At 43.6% G+C, this 17,843-nt stretch overlaps 1 protein-coding gene across 2 annotated transcripts in view; it reads left to right on the top strand.

Annotated features, from left to right (window-relative positions):
• Positions 1-11,089: 11,089 nt before the first annotated feature.
• The window catches only part of ldlrad3 (low density lipoprotein receptor class A domain containing 3), a 72,778-nt gene continuing 66,024 nt past the window's right edge, over positions 11,090-17,843 (top strand). For both annotated transcript variants that reach the window (XM_062390229.1, XM_062390228.1), the window contains exon 1: positions 11,090-11,289. In XM_062390229.1, the coding sequence (XP_062246213.1) occupies positions 11,244-11,289 (46 nt within the window). In that variant the 5' untranslated portion in view covers positions 11,090-11,243. The remainder of the gene's footprint in view (positions 11,290-17,843) is intronic.

The raw sequence follows: 17,843 nt of genomic DNA, 5'->3' as shown, positions 1-17,843 counted from the left end.
AAATAACAAGGTATTAGGAAGAAACGTACCTAGCATTGCCCTTGACTAATGCACTGGCCTCAGGACAGGATTTGGTTCCTTAGAGCTGCGACACAGCTGACCACTGACGCTAAAGAGTGTTCCAGGGTCAGATCCGGAGGACAGTTTCTTCGCTGTGATTAATGAAGCGCAACAGAAAAGAAATGCTCAAATTCAGGTTTGCAAAAGCCGCTGCCAGGATTAGTAGGAATGTTGGAAACGTTTCTTTTATCAGTTAATTTAATCCCAGGATAGCCTACCTGTCTTTAACATTTAAAGTGTAAAAGTATATCCTCACCATTCTCACCCCACAAACAAAGTATGTACAAAAAAATCACATACTGTTTTGGACACTATGACAGTTAAGTACAACAATGTAAACCAGGACAGATTTGGCAAACACCAAATCTCCGTGGAAAACTCTTTCCACGGAGAAAGAGTTAGTAAGAGAAGAGAAGACGTCAGAAACATATCGGTGATATATCAATGATAAATCCATGAGAAGCAGCAGAGTCTGTGTTTGCTTTGTTTGCTTGATATGACTCAGGTTCATGACCTGTACCAGACAGTGGCTGTTTAGACAGGTGGACGTTTTGTGGGTGTGGGTATTAGTCAGTGCTTCTAGGCAACACGGTGAAATCACGACCCATCCTTCCTCCGGGTTCAATAGAAGTCTGTGGGAAATCATTCCCTTCATTGCGGACGACAGAAATGTAGTTTTACGTTTTTTTCCCAGCAAACGTGGTTGTGAGAATGAGAAACTGCTCATTCTATGATTTGATTTGATTGTAGAGCAAAAATGATCAAGAACTAACAGCAGAGCATTTTTGTTTCAATATTTTTTAAAGACTAATGATAACCAGACATGTTTTGCAGAAGCAAGCTTTCTTTGTGAGAAGCCCTGCGATTCTGAATGTCCTCAAGATTGAGACAGAGAAATGACAGATATTTAAAAAGCTATTTCCTTCAGCCAGGCCGAAAACCAATATCAGTGAGCGTTTGCACAGTAAACAGGATTTTCTCCAGTAAGTTCTTCACTGACATGTTGTATTACCGTCTGTCCTTGTTCTCCCCGCCTCCACTGAATGTTTCCTCTGCAGACTCCCCGTGGTGACTACTTAGCCGAGATGACAAGCAGCTTAAATATCAGATCCTAATTTGATGCAGCGATGATAAGACTAACTAACATGCGCTCTTTAATGCCTTTTCAAAAAACTATTTAATTTCTTTCCCACATTGTTTTATTTCCCTCTCAGATGAATATTAAACCCTAACCCCCTAACCCGAACCATAAAACGGGAAACATACTATATTGTTTTATCTGACACGTTCAGCCTCTTCTCACCTCCCTGTTTCCTGTTGATGCGTCTCTCACTTCTTTGGTGTTGCTCTGCCTCCACTCCCAGGCACCGTCACGTACAACCAGCACTAGCAGGTATTTCGGCTGATGTGCTAATGACCTCTATTCAACACGAGGGGAGACTGAACTTTCTGCCTCCGCAGCAACACTTCCTCTGCCCTGAAATGAGGATAGTGTTGCTGAGAGACCACAATCATAACACGACAATGTTGTATAGTCTTTCTGGATGGATAATGTGTAGCCCACGGGCTCCTCGTAGACATCTCCTCACTAGAGTAAAATAACAAACAGATGTATGAGCTAAAAGAGGAGAAACTCGACAGAATGAAAGAGAAATTGTGAATTTCGTATTCTGTCAAGGGAGATCGCACTTTTAGTCAATGGATTTCTCCTAAACTGATGAAGGGAATTTGCCGAATGCATATTTCGATGTGTGAATGTTTTGAATTTGCTTCTGCTCTGTGAGACAGAACGATATACGTGTGTGGTCTCGAGGGCAGATTTTTGTACTGCAGAAATAAAAGGAAATACATCGGAGGCAGAGGGAAACGTAATAAAAAGTCCTGTGAACTGAGGTGCAGTTTGAAAAGCTTGAGAACAGGGGAAATAAAAAGTGCAAAAAAAGCATGAAGGCAGATGATTCTTCCACTGCTTCAGAGAGGAAACGCATTATGATGTGAGGATAAAGCATAAATACAAGTACACTCGACGAGCTTCAGCATCGGGTTTATTCAATACACTGCAGCCGTGGGCAGCTACGTTCCTGTAAACCATTGATGCATCTTTTATTTGTAGTGGAGGAAATGGGATATGGGACATTACAAATGGCAGACAGAGTGGAGATGGAGCAGAATGAAAAGTAATTCTAATCCCTGAATTGATAGCAGTGAACTGACACATCAGGGCTACTGGGAAACAAACGTGGGGAAGCAGGCTCCGGGTTTCGGGGCTAAGAAGATGCTGTCGTTGAATTTGAATCCCGTACAGCACACGCGGCGGCACAGAGGGATTAGACGTGTTTGTATTTTTCATTCATGTCCACAAACGCCACAGGAAATCCTGTCTTTCTGTCTTTTGGGCTTCATTGTCTCTCCGAAACAGGCGAGCGTCCATTAGTGCTGGCAAGCGGGGGGGATTGAGATGAATGTGTTCCAATTTTAACCACCCCTCCGAGTGCCCTGCAGGGTCTCCCAGTGCACAGAAGGACCGCAAAGTGGGTGCCGGGCTATTGCAGAGTGGCCGTTCAAGCTCTACCTGTGGGTGGCATATCAAAAGCGACTCTGTGAATGCACTTGCACGACTTCGTATAAACACAAAGTTGCACAGGGAGCTCTCTCCCTGCTTCCCTCTCCGGCCTCCTCACACATCCCTTTGTCGCCTGCAAAGGTCGGTATCTCTGAAAATGCACATAACCACTTAAAATGTGACCACTCTATCTGTGTTACCACGCCCCCCCCGCGTGGCAGATAATAGGGGAAGAGACTGTGAACGCCCTCGCTGAGAAACCCTATCTGATGACAGAGAGGAGAAGAAAAATCCTGCTTGCCTCTGAGAGCCAGTATCTGTTTATTCACTCTGCACTCGAGTCATAATCACCCTGTGTGCAGACTCTCCTCCTCGTGAAAGCTTTTGTGTACAACCGAGCGGATGACGTCTCCTCTCGGTCCTCCGCTTTCCCTTTAAGATGACGCTTTGAACATCTGGCCTCAAATCACAGCTGTTTAACCCTGTGCCCACCTTGTCACGCGGTGGGGGCAAAACTCTGAGAATGGGGCTTGTTAACCGTGATGTATGAGTTGCCATTAAGATAATGATAATAAAACGGCGGGGCTGGTTAAACGAGCATCCATTGGTGGTAATTGTTCTTATGATGAAAGGTCAGGCCCAGCATGTGTCTGAGCCCGGGCGCCACGAGTGACGCTTCTTAATGAGACTTTTTTTTTTCGATTAAATTATCCCCAGGGGAAACAAAGATGGAGGCCGTTGCTTTCTGCCCCCCACCAAGTCGACACCCCCGACCACACGCTGCGTCTCAGAGGCGTTTAGGACGGTAGTTTGCCAACTTCATCAAACGTTACAGAGGAGGGATTGTTCCCCGACTTCCTCCGATAGGATCACCGCAAACTCCTGAAGCTCTACGGCCGTTTCAAGTGTGCGGGGGGGAAGCTGTTGTACCGGCAGACACGCACCGACACACCTCCTTCCTCCTAAACGCTTGGATTTGCGTTTCCCCTGCTGATGTGCAGAAGTGCCCCCCATCCCCCCCCCCCACACTTCCTATGAGGATTATAAATGATCAAAGCTATGTTCATTCCAAACTCACATTTCCTCCACTCCTAACAACAGCCAGGAAAACCCCCATCGGCCCACACACACACACACACACACACACACACACACGCACACCTCTGTATCAGCCAGCAGGATAAGCTCCAGGCATGCTTGAGAGGGCAGGGCGATATGCAACCAAACACTGCTTGGAAACTTTCTATTACCACTCGTAAATCCTCGGGACGTTTGGCTGTGTCGTGTTGCCAGGTCCCGTGCTTGTCAGGGGACTCGTTTCCAGGTGAATCATGCTGCTTCACGGCCCCCCCCGTCATCCTTTCGGAATTGGAATGGCTCCCTCCGTGTCACTCAGCCCGAGACGTATTTAGTCTCTGAACCACATTATCCTCGCACTTCAAAAGATGTCCTATATTTCAACTGTGTTCCACTTTTTTTTTTACATCCTTCTAGCTATTGTTGAGACGCTTGTGACGCCTGCCCTCTTTTCCCCGGCCTTTCTCTGTGTCGGGCCTCGGCGGATGGATAGATGTGTGCGACTGTGTCACCTGGGAGTCTCATGAGAGGTCGCGAAGGACGTGGGCAAGACAAAACAGCCGTTTATATGTTTGTTTGTCGGTGTGTGAGCTGTGAGTGTGGATTTCTGTCTGCGTGCATGTGTGCCACTGAATGAATCACAGATGTGTAGCGAGGAAGGGGTACGCTTTGAATATGAGCACTTCCCTTGTTGCTTTGGGGCTCGGGTCCAGCCGCTGTGGTATTGAGCTGGTAATTCTTCACCCTGTGATCAAAGGCCCGGCTCCCAGTGCGCTCCCCCAACCACCAGCCTCTCCCCACTCCCCCTTATGTCTCCCTCCCTCCCCTGTTCGAGCTCCTCCAATCAGAGCCCGGAGCAGCCAGGCGTGAGTCATAACCCCATGGCACCATTGCTCATTAACCCTGAGTCTTGCAGATCTCTTACTGGTCCCTAGACTTTTACCCCTTCAAACCCAACTTCCTCTTTAAACCCTCACGCTGCACCCACACTTACACAATCTCTTTCAGTCTTTTCTGAAAACCTTTCCGACAGACAGCCCCTGGAACAGTTTTGATCTCACACATGATGCAGTCTGTCATGCCCCAGACAAAAATCCCCCTCAACACCTATAACTTTCAGTGTAGTTAAGATATGTCATGCTCCCTTTCCTCCTAACCCCCCCTTTTTCAAACACCTGTCTACATTTATGCACTTGACGACAGAATCTCAAGCATGAACCACCAACTTTTTTTGCACCAACTTTCTCTCTCTGATTGAAACTGCTGCTTGCTGCTCCTTCTATTCTAATTCATGCTTCAATAGCTCTCATGTGCCACTCACACAAGGGCGCTGTGCATATTCACTCACTCTGGCATCTCATAGACACGCTGCTGCGATATTCTCAAGGTCACCCTCAATGTTACCCGCAAATCTGGGTCTTTTTATCTAACACAAATATAGCCTGGAGCACGGAGCAGTCTGATGAAAAATGCAGAATAGAGCCAGAGCATGGCGGGGAGCAGGGAACCAGTGTCCCACTTTGGCCTATAAAAAAACCACCTGTGACAGTTGGTGCTCTGCTAAATGAAGGCAGCCCCGGGCTGTGAGCACTGGGCCACAGCAAAATGATTGCCATGAAACGGGCCGAGCCAACTGGGAGCTCTGGTGCCTCTTTTAATCCTGGCCCAACTCCATCACGCGACCTTCTGACCCTGATCCTGCTGTCCCGCTGGTTTCCTCCTCTCTCAGTCTCTCAATTAGTATTTATTTTATTCTACTTTCCAATATTGTATTATCTTTGTCTGTGCAGTTGTTCATGTGCGCCCAAAATCACAGGAAGTAAGTCAAAAAATGAGATTTATTTTGTGCCAAACAATGAACCAGAATATTGATTTAATGTGAGGTGAAGAAAGAGAGAGGTGAAGAAAGAGAGAGGGAACTGTGGAGGTAGAACAACAAAATAATTTAACTGTCATTTTTTCGCATATTTATTGTCAAACTTTATTTAAGGGAATCTACGCTGACAGGGAACAAGAGGCAAACTTTGATATCAGTCACTCACAATTGTGGACCCCACAGAATGAATCGTAAACACTTTGGTTTACTTTTTCTTTTCATAATGAAGTCAGCTATTTAAATTTTGTGTGAAATGGCTCAACAACAATATGCTTGAATATAGGGCCGGGCAATATATCAAACTTTAAAAAAAATTTGTTTCCAATAATAAAGAAGATAATGTTTATTTATGATACAATTATCAGATAAAATTTGGGTAAACCCCATATTTGCATAATCCTATTAGCCTTTAAAGGTCTTAAGCTACAGCTGAAGGCTTACCTGCCGTCACGTGTTGGGTGAAAACGAAGAAAAACACATTTTATATGTAAATGTAAAGCCACAGAAATTAGGTCACACGTCACCTGTGATTCAGGGATGGTTTAGGATCTTTAAAGCTGGAAGAACAGCAGAAGCATATCCGTAGTAAAATGAGCAAGAAGAGACAAGAAACACATCACACCACATCCCACCGAGTACAGGAAGTCATTGGTCCTAGCACAGGACAGTCTTTGGTGGTCCCCTGACATCTCACCTGGCATCACCAGCAAGCTAACAGTTTTAATCCAGCATGAAATGTCACAATAGTTGGGTGGCATTGACCTTTAGCTCAGACGTTCACTCTGCTCAAACGATGATATGTAAAAACTTTGGACAGATCCCCAGACTTTTCATCTGCCGTTATCCTCTGGGCAGAATTAACATTTTTGTCCAGTGCTTTGGTTTCGGACCTAATAGCAGCAAAGCTAATGACATTCCCAGATGCCTCGGTTCACTCGGAGCACCAATGTGCCTGAGAGGAGCCTAACAGACGACAGTCTCACTCCGACATGCTGAAGAACCGCGTCTGCTCTCTGCAATCAGCCGTTGTTTAAACTCCAGTGATGATGACTTCATCATACAAAGTCACATCGAGCAACTGTTTATATTGTGACACAATGAGAGGGATGAAATCCTCACAGCCCACTAACTATGTTTAGGTGAGAGAAAATGACCCGTTGCTCGGCCTGATTTGACCTCGTTTGAAGCTGTTGTTTGAAAACCAGATGTGATAAAGGACTCTGGCCTTCAGAGCTGCTTCACCACACTGAGTATCGTCCCCACTTAAACTACTCTGTCTCCATGTTATGAAGTACAGCATTACATTTAATCAATAAGCTAATTCCACTTCCTCTGTAGGTATTTATATTTATGATATGATTAGTTATCTATGAGCCATCTTCAAAGCAAATATTAAGTCACAATATATGAATAGCACAGGAGCGTCAGCAACAAGCTTTTTACTTTAGTAGTACTGGGATTGAACCTTTTTGAAAGTGACGTCCTTGTGTTTTGTCCATTACAATATTATTTATTATAATTCTTATTCAGTTGTATTTACTACAAGCTTGTAATTTGCAATTCTGTGTGAAGACTTTTTTGTAATTATTATTAAGAAAACACCAAGTGATTGTTGTGCTAGCACATACAAAATATCTGTGAAACGCTGCTCAAACATTGGATGTCAGGGGACCAAGGATCCTATTATTAAAGATCAGTGGCTAAAAATAATTCTGAAACACAAGAGCACTTAAGTCTGAAATTGACCAAATCCTAGAAACATTTCATCACTGGCTGACCATCGTGTATTTAATCAGGGAATAGAAGCCTACAATCCTTTACCTGTATCAACCATTGAGAGAACCATCTCACGTGACAGATGCAACACATCCGGTTCTCACCAGAGCTGCACAGAGAAGCTGGAGAGCAGAGATGATAAAATACGTTGAGATGCTTTTTGGTTCTTAAAAAATCCACAACAATCTTCTTATGGATAACAGAACTTAATCACACGACAAGTTTAAAATATGCGACCTTTAAGAAAGCCATTGTTGATGCTTCAGGCATTTCTGACTCAAATTGTTATTCACCTCTGCCTCTGAAATCCCAAATCAATATCTCTTCCTCAATTGATGCTCTGCCTGGGCCTTATAGATTGACAGTCACACACACACACACAAGCTACCCTTTCCATCTCCCTCTGATTCAGTTGTCGATCTAATGTCCCTGCAGTGCCACCACGGTGTCAGCTGTGCTAACTAAAGTCAAAGGAACAAGGCATTGATCACGTAATCGAATGACGTTTCAATTAATGCATTAGAGAGGAGTGTGCAGGAGACCCTGATGGGAAAGTTCTGCAAGTACAGTTTGTAGATGTGTTTCCATATGACTGGTCACATGAGCCTGAATGTAATTGTGCGGCATTGTCAGCGGAGCGTTGTTTGCGTGTCGTTCCGAATATTCACCAGCATGTCAACTCCTTAATGGGGCCGGCAGAAACATTAGCCGAAAACTATTGACGCATTGTCCCCCGATGTGTCCCTGCTCTGGTCTTTCTGACACACACACGCACACAAACAAAGACGTCCTTCACATCAGAAAGCTGATTATCAATCGTAAGATGAATGTCAAGAGGCTCATGATGAACAGCCCCGGCCGGTCCTACAGGGGCCTTGGCATTTCACAGGCTTCCTCGACTGAGGGTCTGACGTGACAAGGACATGTCATCCTGAAGCTCTTATGAGGGGCACCGCTAGATTAAATGATGTACTAGCGAAGCCTTGTGTGACTCTGCCGCTCGTATTTACTTTCAGTGATACCCCTCAGCTCGCCTGTAATATGAGGGACGCATTCAAGGACTAATGTTTCTAATCTTATTCCCCATGTCTTTCTATTTCGATATCTCCCCTGATTATTTATTCACAGACGTTTCCTCATCCAACCCTCCTGGCTTCCTAAGGCGACTCATTCTCTTTCCCGCCTCCTCTGGAAGTGTTGGTATCCGTCTCCACACACACGCACACACACACACACACACACACACACACACACACACACACACACACACACATCCTGTTACACGTAGCTCTCGCTGCGTCTCTGGCTGGATCTCACTCTCACTTTTTTTCTCGCTACCACCAGTCGCCCACAGGCAAAGTCATCCCAGTTTGCTACACCCCCCTCACACTCACACTCACACACACAAACCCTCCAGCCTCCTCCTCCTCGCCAATCAGATAATCTGGCTACCTCAGAGTCATTTTACAAACTTGGCCACTAATTGGGTTTCTCCTGCGATTAACTTAATAACAACCTTCATATTAGAGTTTAATGTACCTTAATGAGCCCATTTGTTGGCCATTGGCTAATTAGGGCTGATCTGTTCATAGATAGCTTACATTGAATGATGGGCATCCCTGAAACACCGTGCGTCAGTCGGTAATGACGCTAAGGCCTTGTTCTTTGCTGTTAAACACCTGCAGCCATGTTTCGAAAATACAGATTATACGGTTTTGGTTTGTGGATCCGTCTGTATAATTTGTGAGACTGCGCAGCATTAACGTTAATGACAGCTCCAGGGGAGCAGAGTAAAATCCATTTCACATTGACTGCCAAATCTTCTTCCTCCTCGACAAGCATTTGGTTTTGATTAGCGCTGATTGTATTCAGGGTTTGTGTTGAGGACACTCCTTTTGTCAACTCTGCAGATCATTAGAATATTTATATCTGCCAACTGTAGACGCACAAGTGCAGCCGTAGACCATCCAGACCCCTCATCACAGACTGGCAAACATGGGGCCCCACTGGTATTGAGCTTGAGAGGGAGGGATTTGAGGACACTGGGACCCTGCAGGAGCTATCAAGCCGAAATCGGCGACGAAGTTTTAATAGATCCCACTGACATGCCGAGCCCCTCCCCTGGAGTTTGAGTCTGCATGGAGCTTGGGTTTGATAAGGCGCCGGGTGGATGATTACACAGGGAGCTGGAGGAGGTTGATATTGGGCCGCGTCCCAATCGCATGCCTCCAGGTTAGCGTGCTATCAAAAGAAGGGGGTTTGTTCGAAGGTTGTCTGACTGCACACATCCATCGCTCCCTTATCTCTGTATGTTTGTGCTGTGTATCAATGCTGTATCTGAGTTCTTTAATATTAAATTCCCCACCCTGTGTCAAAGTTACTTGAGCTGCATATGGACACCGGGAGTACTATCGGTGAATACATCTCTTTCTTTGTGTTTGTTCTTATTTTCGGAAACGACGACTAAAGTTATTTGAGGCTTTGATTCTCTACAAGTATTTGCATCTTTTAACTCTCATCAAGACGAACCATCTGCTGAAGGATTGCTCCAAACAGTTTTTACCTTCCATCTGTTGGCTCCATACAAAGCTTTTTTTAGTTTTATCTTAACACAGGGTGGGTTTGCAACATCTCGTAGAAAAAGAATTTGCATTAAACACTATACTTGCTTTGTAGTAGACCCAAACTGGCTCTTTTTATACCTGAAGGAATTGTAAATTGTTTACGCTTCCCTTCTCAGCTCAGAAACTTCTCATAATAGACCACTCGTCTTTTGATACAAGACACATATATGTGCACTCGTGATTAATGAAAATAATATATATTCTTACGAGACCAACAGTGAGATCATATATAGGTTAATAAAAAAATTTAAAATGTAGGAAAGAAACCATTAAATATGTGGGTCTGAATCAGGGGCAGGTCCAGTAACTTTTACCCTCTAACTTCAACATTGTGAAAAAATTGGCGTCTCTCAACATTTTGGATATATAATAATTCAGGGTTCTGATATCTGTGAATGTGTGAGATTTGGAAGGGGACTGTTTGGCCTTGGTGCTGTTGGGCCTCTATGCACTTTACGAAACGCCCTTTTAGTTTAGTTGAACTTTATTCTCAACGATTCAACTTTATTCTCGAAATGCATGGATAACAGGAAAATGAAATGGAAAACAACTCTTCTCTCATTTCCTTCTCACGCCTGATCCTACTAACCTGTAACGCTGATGTCTGCTGCTTCTTTAGATGGTTATTAACACTATTGTTAGTTCAAAACTGGATCAGTTAGTTCTGAGCCTGGAGAAATTAAACTGTTCTCAACCAGGACAACATCATATATTTCAACCATAAGAAAAAGTTCTGACCCTGGTTTCACAGTTTACTAAAGCAAAACAGTTGTTTAAGTCTTCTCCTCTTCTTGCTTTGAATATGAAATAACAGTGAAGCCGTTTCGACTTTGCTGTAACGGTGGAACTGCTCGAGCCCCGTGGACGGTCCCGTGCCCGCAGTTTGAGACTCTCTGTCCCGGAGCGAGCGACCTCTGGTCTCCGGTTCTCTGCCTCCGACTCCGCCTCTCTCCCTCAGCTCCAGCACATGAGCGACCGTCTCCCCCGCCAGGCTGCCGCCACCCCGAAGCCCCTTCCAGCCTCAGCCCGCACAGCCTCCCCCCGCAGACCTTTACCCTGGAACCCGGACTGAACTCGGCTGCCCCGACTCGAACCCGCACTTCCCGCACGCCGAACGGACGCTACGGCGAAAGAAAGAGAAAAAAAGTTGTGGAAATTACAATAGGAACGAGAAGTTTGTCCTCTTTTTTCGCCCCCAGTTTTGTGGCCCCGCGGCGGGGCAGGACAACTCGGAGAGTCCGGGGGGAGGCGGACCGGAGACCGTACGATGTGGATCTGGTACCTTCTGCTTGGTTCCGGCTCGAGAACAGTTGGTAAGTTGGATTTTTATTCGGAAAGTGGTGTTGTTGTGGCGGCGCGGACATGGGAGCACGGTGGGTTAGAGGAAGAGGAAGAGGAAGAGGAGGAGGAAGAGGAAGAGGAAGAGGGGGCAGCGTGAAATCTGTTCCGCGGCGGTGCGAGCTTCAATCCTCGGGTTGATTCTGCCCGAGTTCGCTCAGAGTCTCCGGAACAAGTTCAATGGAGAGAAGTTTTCACTTCGGCTGACGGGGGCCGTGTATTGTCTGGAAACCGGGAGCCGGAGCACTGAAGTGGCTGCACGTCCTCTTCTCACCCAGGATATATATTTATATTTATATATATATAATGTTTTTGTTACATACAAGCCTCCATGCTCTATCCATCCACTGCCTGTTTGACCGGATCGAGGTTGTAGCCTCCTCCGGGCTCGGTTATGACCGGGACGTTATGTTGTTGACAGGACCGTGTTGACAAGTCAATCTGGTCTCCGGCCCCGCCGCGGCAGCTGTGGTGGCCCCGGAGGTGGAAGCGAATACACGGGTCAACCAGCTGGCTCCTCCGCTACCCTTCAGTTTACTTAGCTTGGATTCAGCATCGGTTTCTGTTACTGTCCACCAGAGTCTGGAAAGGTTATATTAATGATTATAGTGACCAGAATTATCATTGCAATCGGTATTATCGCTGTATAAACAACAGTAATTTCACCAAGTTTTATATTGACATTATATACATTATCAATACAGATGATGACAGCATCTTCATTGTTAAGTGAGCGCGTTGAGCAAATGTCAAACTCACGCAATTTGGCGTCAGTGGATGTTAGCATCTGCGTCTGCATCTTGGCGACTTGCTGACTCTGCTGTCAATCATGATGTTTCACCTTATATTCATAGCATTTTAAATAACTAAATAAAACCAATGTTATTGTAAATTAAAACCTTGGACATTCATCAGTGTAATAAGAGCTGCGTAAAATGACCGAAAATATATTTGAGAAAAAACTTTTATGTGTCTATGCACTTTGACTATTTAGTTTAGTCCATGTTCCATCAACTAACATGGGGGAGACAGGGTTCATGATCTATACTGAAGCCAGCCACCAGGGGGCCATCACGCTGGTTTGGCTTCACTCTTGTGGAGATGTCATGCCCATTATTGACAGTCTCTGAGTGTAACAGAGGACAGACAAAGTTTCTAATCACCTGCAGTGACCTAAACTGTCCTCACATTTATTGGTGTGAATCTTGTCCATGCCAGTTACTGCAGGAAGGTAGTGTTTCTTCCATGTGGCACAGGCTCAAACATAAAAGGCAGTTTTGTCAGTGGGAGTGAAGCATAAATATCATTATATTAGGTGTGGAGCAGAGTTCTATTGTCGGCTGCCAAACCCCCTCTTCATTCTTCTCCATTGAAAGAGCCTGTGCACATGATTGATGTCATAATATCACTGTAGGTTGCGTACTTAAGTACTGTTTATGTGTTGTCAGCCTTGAATAAAGTTGTACTTCAGTCTTGTATTAGCTCGTACCCCCTGACCAGGGTAATAATCAACCAGAATGTGTGATGTATTGTGTCCACGTCTGTATATCAGTGAATACAGCACAGATATTAGCAGCCTAAAAGTGTCCTCTCACAGGATGTTGCTGCTACTCTAGCCAACAATAATATTCGGCCTAAATTGAGTGTTCTGTCAGAATGATGTGAATTTAATTTGACATTAGGGTCTAACACGTTTCTAAATCTGTTTTGGGTCCTGGATGATATGATCCCAATATTGACATATGAAGATATGCCAAGCGACACTGGCAGAATATCCACCCCACACTGAGTCAGTGCTATAAATAATACCACAAATGGAATATGCATGAATGGAGTAGAATTTCCATTGTAGGTGAGATGTTTGCACAAGCCTCTGTGTTTTCTCCAAATATGCACTATAAGAATAAATATTTTGCTACCTACACCTACATACCTACATAATTGTAACCTTGAATGTGGCAGATGCACAGATGTTATGTCTTCCACACAATCGTCCTCATGATGAATTTTACACCAACTATAACAAAGGTGTCATTCAGACTCAAGGAATCATCATACTTAGGCTACATCCACATTACCAGGTATCAGTTTTCACTTTTAAGTGTTACTTCTACTACTACTATAACTACGACTACTACTACAACTATTACTACTACTACTACTATTACTATTATTACTACTACTACTGTTACTACTACTACTATTATAGCTTTCAAGCACCGACAGTAGAAAAACCTAGGATATGATGCTGTCATGTTGTTTTTTAACTTTAACTCTACGTTGTTAGTGGAAATGGAGACATTGATAAACAAGGATGCGGTCGCCCACATATGATTCCTGCTTGGGTTTTAATGTTTATTAGTGATGGATGCAAAGCATTTCAAACACTCTCTTTGAGTAAGTTCCATCTCGTCGTCAGTCCAAATACAGAAATCCCTGCTCTTACCTATCCTCATTGCCGATTCTTCTTTATAGTAATCTCTGCAACAAAGAACCAACTGCGAACTAGATCACCAGCTCCCTGTTTATAGTTATGCCCTGTGTACATAATCAGAAGTGGTAGTACAGGCACCGATTTGTTCTTTGTGATGGAAGTTGTTTTCTCTTTAAAACGGTGTATTGAAATGAAAATGTCTTAGTATGGATATAGCTGAAATTAGAGTCATTGACACACTCAGCAAAATGTTTCCAGGACTTTTTAATGCAGTTTCCCAGCAATGTCTCAATAACTTGCACAGCTTCAAGTTTTCTAAGAAAATGAGCCCTGTACTTTCACATGAATTTACAGCATTTGTATTTGCTTCTGGTTAATGTTTGCTTCTGGTTAATAAAAACGTTGTTCCAATTCATACACCCTCTGTTCCATACTTAGGAGTGAAGTTAAACACTGGGAGCGCTGGACCATTGGCGTATCCCTGCATTCTACTCGCCTTCAGAGATAAATTGGTCCTATAATGTAACATGAGCTTCAGCCAAACAACCCACTGACAATAGAATGTTGCACACCAGGGGAATTATTGATATGAATAAACGGAATGAGCAAGTTAGGAAGATGAATTAGCTTTGCATCGGTTATTTCCCACTACACCCGGGGATGATTATTGCTTGTTAAGGAGCAGCGTCTTGATATGTGTAAATGCCAACTTTAAAGAATGTTTGATAAGATTGCTCTCTAGCCCTGTGGTGCGGGGGTCAACTGTCTGTATGCAGATCTTCTAAAGATACTGTATGTGTGTGGTGATCAAATATGATATATACATTTTCTTCGCAAGCTTTTAAATTTGGTTTCTGCTTCATTTTCTCCTTGGTCCCTCAACAGATTGATCAGTTCAGAATGGATGTCCTTGTCTGTTGCATTGAGTTTATATGTGTGTAAGTGCTTAGAGACACAGCTCGGACGTTTCCTTTTGATTCATACACACTAATGAGATGCAGGACGTCAGCTTGTCTCCATGTGTTTAAGATTCAAAACTACTCATACGTTTGTATTAATATTATCTCCCGACTTGTCTCCCCCTTTCATGAATAAGTCAACTTACAGTCTCGCTCTAGTGAGGAATTTTGAATGAAACCTATCAAGGTTAATATCCAAGATACTTTGTTTTCCCTGTGTGGTAAAAGTGTCTCCTCGACATAAATGTGTTCTTCATTACTCTGCCTGTGTTACCAGGCCATGCGCACACTAACACACACACACACACACACACACACACACACACACACACACACAAACACACACACACACACACACACACACACACGCACACACACACACACACACACACACACACACACACAGGCTGGGTGGTAAGATATTTTAATTCATAACCAAAAACCTTCCGGCTCATTTCTCCCACTGAACAAAGGGACAGGATCTCATTGTCTCCAACTTATTGTGCTTTGTAATTTCTGTGCTGTGGCTTCTTCCCAGGGACCGGTCCAGTTGGACCAATAAATGTCTGTGTTTCTGTGCTCATCTTTGTGTCTTTGAAACAGGAAAGAAAGACAGAAGGAGAAAGAGTTGTTGACATGGTTGAAATGCTTCCAGCCATAGTTGAACAGAGAAGGCTGGGGATTAAGGGCCAGTGTGGCTTTAGTTGCCAGAGTTGTTACACAAACCCACATGACTGGAGTCACGTTTCAGTCCTCGGTTACAGTGCAGCATTAACTACTGTAAGCACGGAATTGTATAGATCCTATGTCAACATTTATCTGTCAAATGTAACTCCACATTAACATGGTCAGTAACGGATATTTAGTAGGATCTTTGACCATTATGTATATGATGTAGTGTTTATCTCTGTGTGGTATGTAGGTTAGCATATCTGATCTTTAGGCCATGTTTGAGAGGAAATGTTTCATGAAGTGTGGTTATATAGTGACATGTGAATTGAATGAGAGATAAAGAAACAGAGAGGAATAACAGGAGTTTGAGTTGCATATTGGTTTTGAATTGAGCCAGAAAGGATCTGATGATTGTATGGTTTTATCATGATTTGAACGGCTTCATGATCATTTACACTAGCTCGACCCTAATAAACTGGATCCATGCCATTTTCACATAAATTCCAAATGATCGCTTACTAGAAGGGTGTGCTGATTGGCCAAATTATATCACATGTCTCAATCTTAGACATTAGAATCTCTCTCATGTGTAACGTACTTCAAGCGTGAACTTGCAATAGGGCAGATGAAGAGCTAGTACTAACAAAGGGCTCAACATCAGTAGTGTGGCACTGGTTCGGCATTGCAAAGCCAAATATTTCTCAAAGCAAAGTTATCTCTAAACTTTGTTTGGAACTTCCCTAGTAAGTGATATGGCAAATCTATTCAACCACCTTGAAAGGAATCATCGTTTAATGCAGGTCAGTACAACCCCATCATCTTTATCTCAAGTGGTCCAGAAACAACTTCCAACATTGACAGTACATTAGAGCAGTTGAATGAGCAATGTTCTCGCTTCTACTCTCTTCTCCTTCTCACCCCCAGTGTCCAATTTAATGTTTACAAAAAATGTATCACTGTGGGTGTGGGCCACAATGTTATTGGCAGAAGCTTGTTCCCTGTGTCATTGAGTCAAGGTAAATCAATGCCCGTCTCCCGATGTGTCAGCCCGAATTATTCATGGTCTTTGAGCGCTGATTTCCATCTTTCACAAAACAGTGACTTTGATTTAAACCATATTTTGTGGTTACTGAACAACCAAAGTTGAAATTGTCAATTCAGACTGTCTTTACAGCTAATTGCTCAAAGATCACAAACCTGCTCAAATGCATGAGCTGGTAGGAATAATTCCTTGGTGAGCTGTAGATTGCAAGCATTCAAATTGTCAAAGGGAAAATCACAATGCAACACCCAATTACATCTGACAGTTGTGCATTTAAAATAATTGATGTCTTTTTACCGCTGTGATGAATTCATGGTTCAGATGTAGTTTGAGATGCAGACTCTGCACAGATCTGTATCACTTGTTGAATTGTTGAGTTTGGTCCAATGTTTTCAAGCATGTGAAACGGTTGACCTTGAAGTTGTTCAGCTGTCATGATGATACAGTCTAGAAGCGGAGACCTTGAAGGATCCGAACCTTAAAAAGCGACTCAGATATTAAGTTATGGATTACTTTGTTTAGAGCTTACACAGCACATTTGCTTGTTTTTGCATGGCTCAGTCACCTTGGTTCCCCAAATTTTATCTTCATCCATGTCTCCTCCTCAGAGAAGAGAACGACCCGATGTATGTCTCCCTCGTGTTGCTTATCCTGCTGTCAGACAGGGAAGGGACCCTGGCAGGCTGACTGCTGGCTCCCCCGCTGTCCCCCATGATCAGCAGTCATTTGCTGTGCTGCGTCTCTCAGCCGCTGCCGCAGCCAGTGTGGACACTGACAGGCTATTTTGGTCTGAAATTCCGACATCCCTCTGTCAAACCAAACAAACGCCACCTTAAAGGTCAACAAATACCCAGAGAGAAACAGAGATAACATCAGGTTAGCTGATCCTCTGTTTGTTGGTGGACCGATTTGAAAATATACAGGGGTATTATATATCGGGTGTTATTTCTATTTATCTTATTTCACTTTGATTTTTACCTTGAGATGTCCAATATGACCAAGGGTTTGAAAATTGATGTTTTCAAGAAACTCAAATGATCGACACTCAAATAATTTGTGCAATATGAAGATATATGTATCATTGTTAATTCTGCAAACCACTCTTTATGTCAATATGAAATATGCAATATATCCTTACATGAAGGAAACTTAACCAACAAGAAAGGACTCTGACTTGCTTCGGCATTAAAGAGGAGCTACCTCCGTCTCACGGATGTGGTTTGGGGATGAAGAAAAGAGATCAGACAGCAGGGGGGCTTTGGAAATTATACTTCAGACCAGTCTGCACAAAAGACTCAAACTCACCAAAACACTTATAACAAACTACACGAGAATCATGCCAAACAGTGCAGTAGAGAGCCACAAGAGTACAGTCGATACTGTATACTGATAAATTCTAAGTATCGTTACCTGGATATGAAA

The sequence above is a fragment of the Platichthys flesus genome, chromosome 6 (assembly GCF_949316205.1).
Source record: "Platichthys flesus chromosome 6, fPlaFle2.1, whole genome shotgun sequence".
Lineage (NCBI taxonomy): Eukaryota > Metazoa > Chordata > Actinopteri > Pleuronectiformes > Pleuronectidae > Platichthys > Platichthys flesus.
This window is presented reverse-complemented; position numbering and strand designations above follow the sequence as displayed.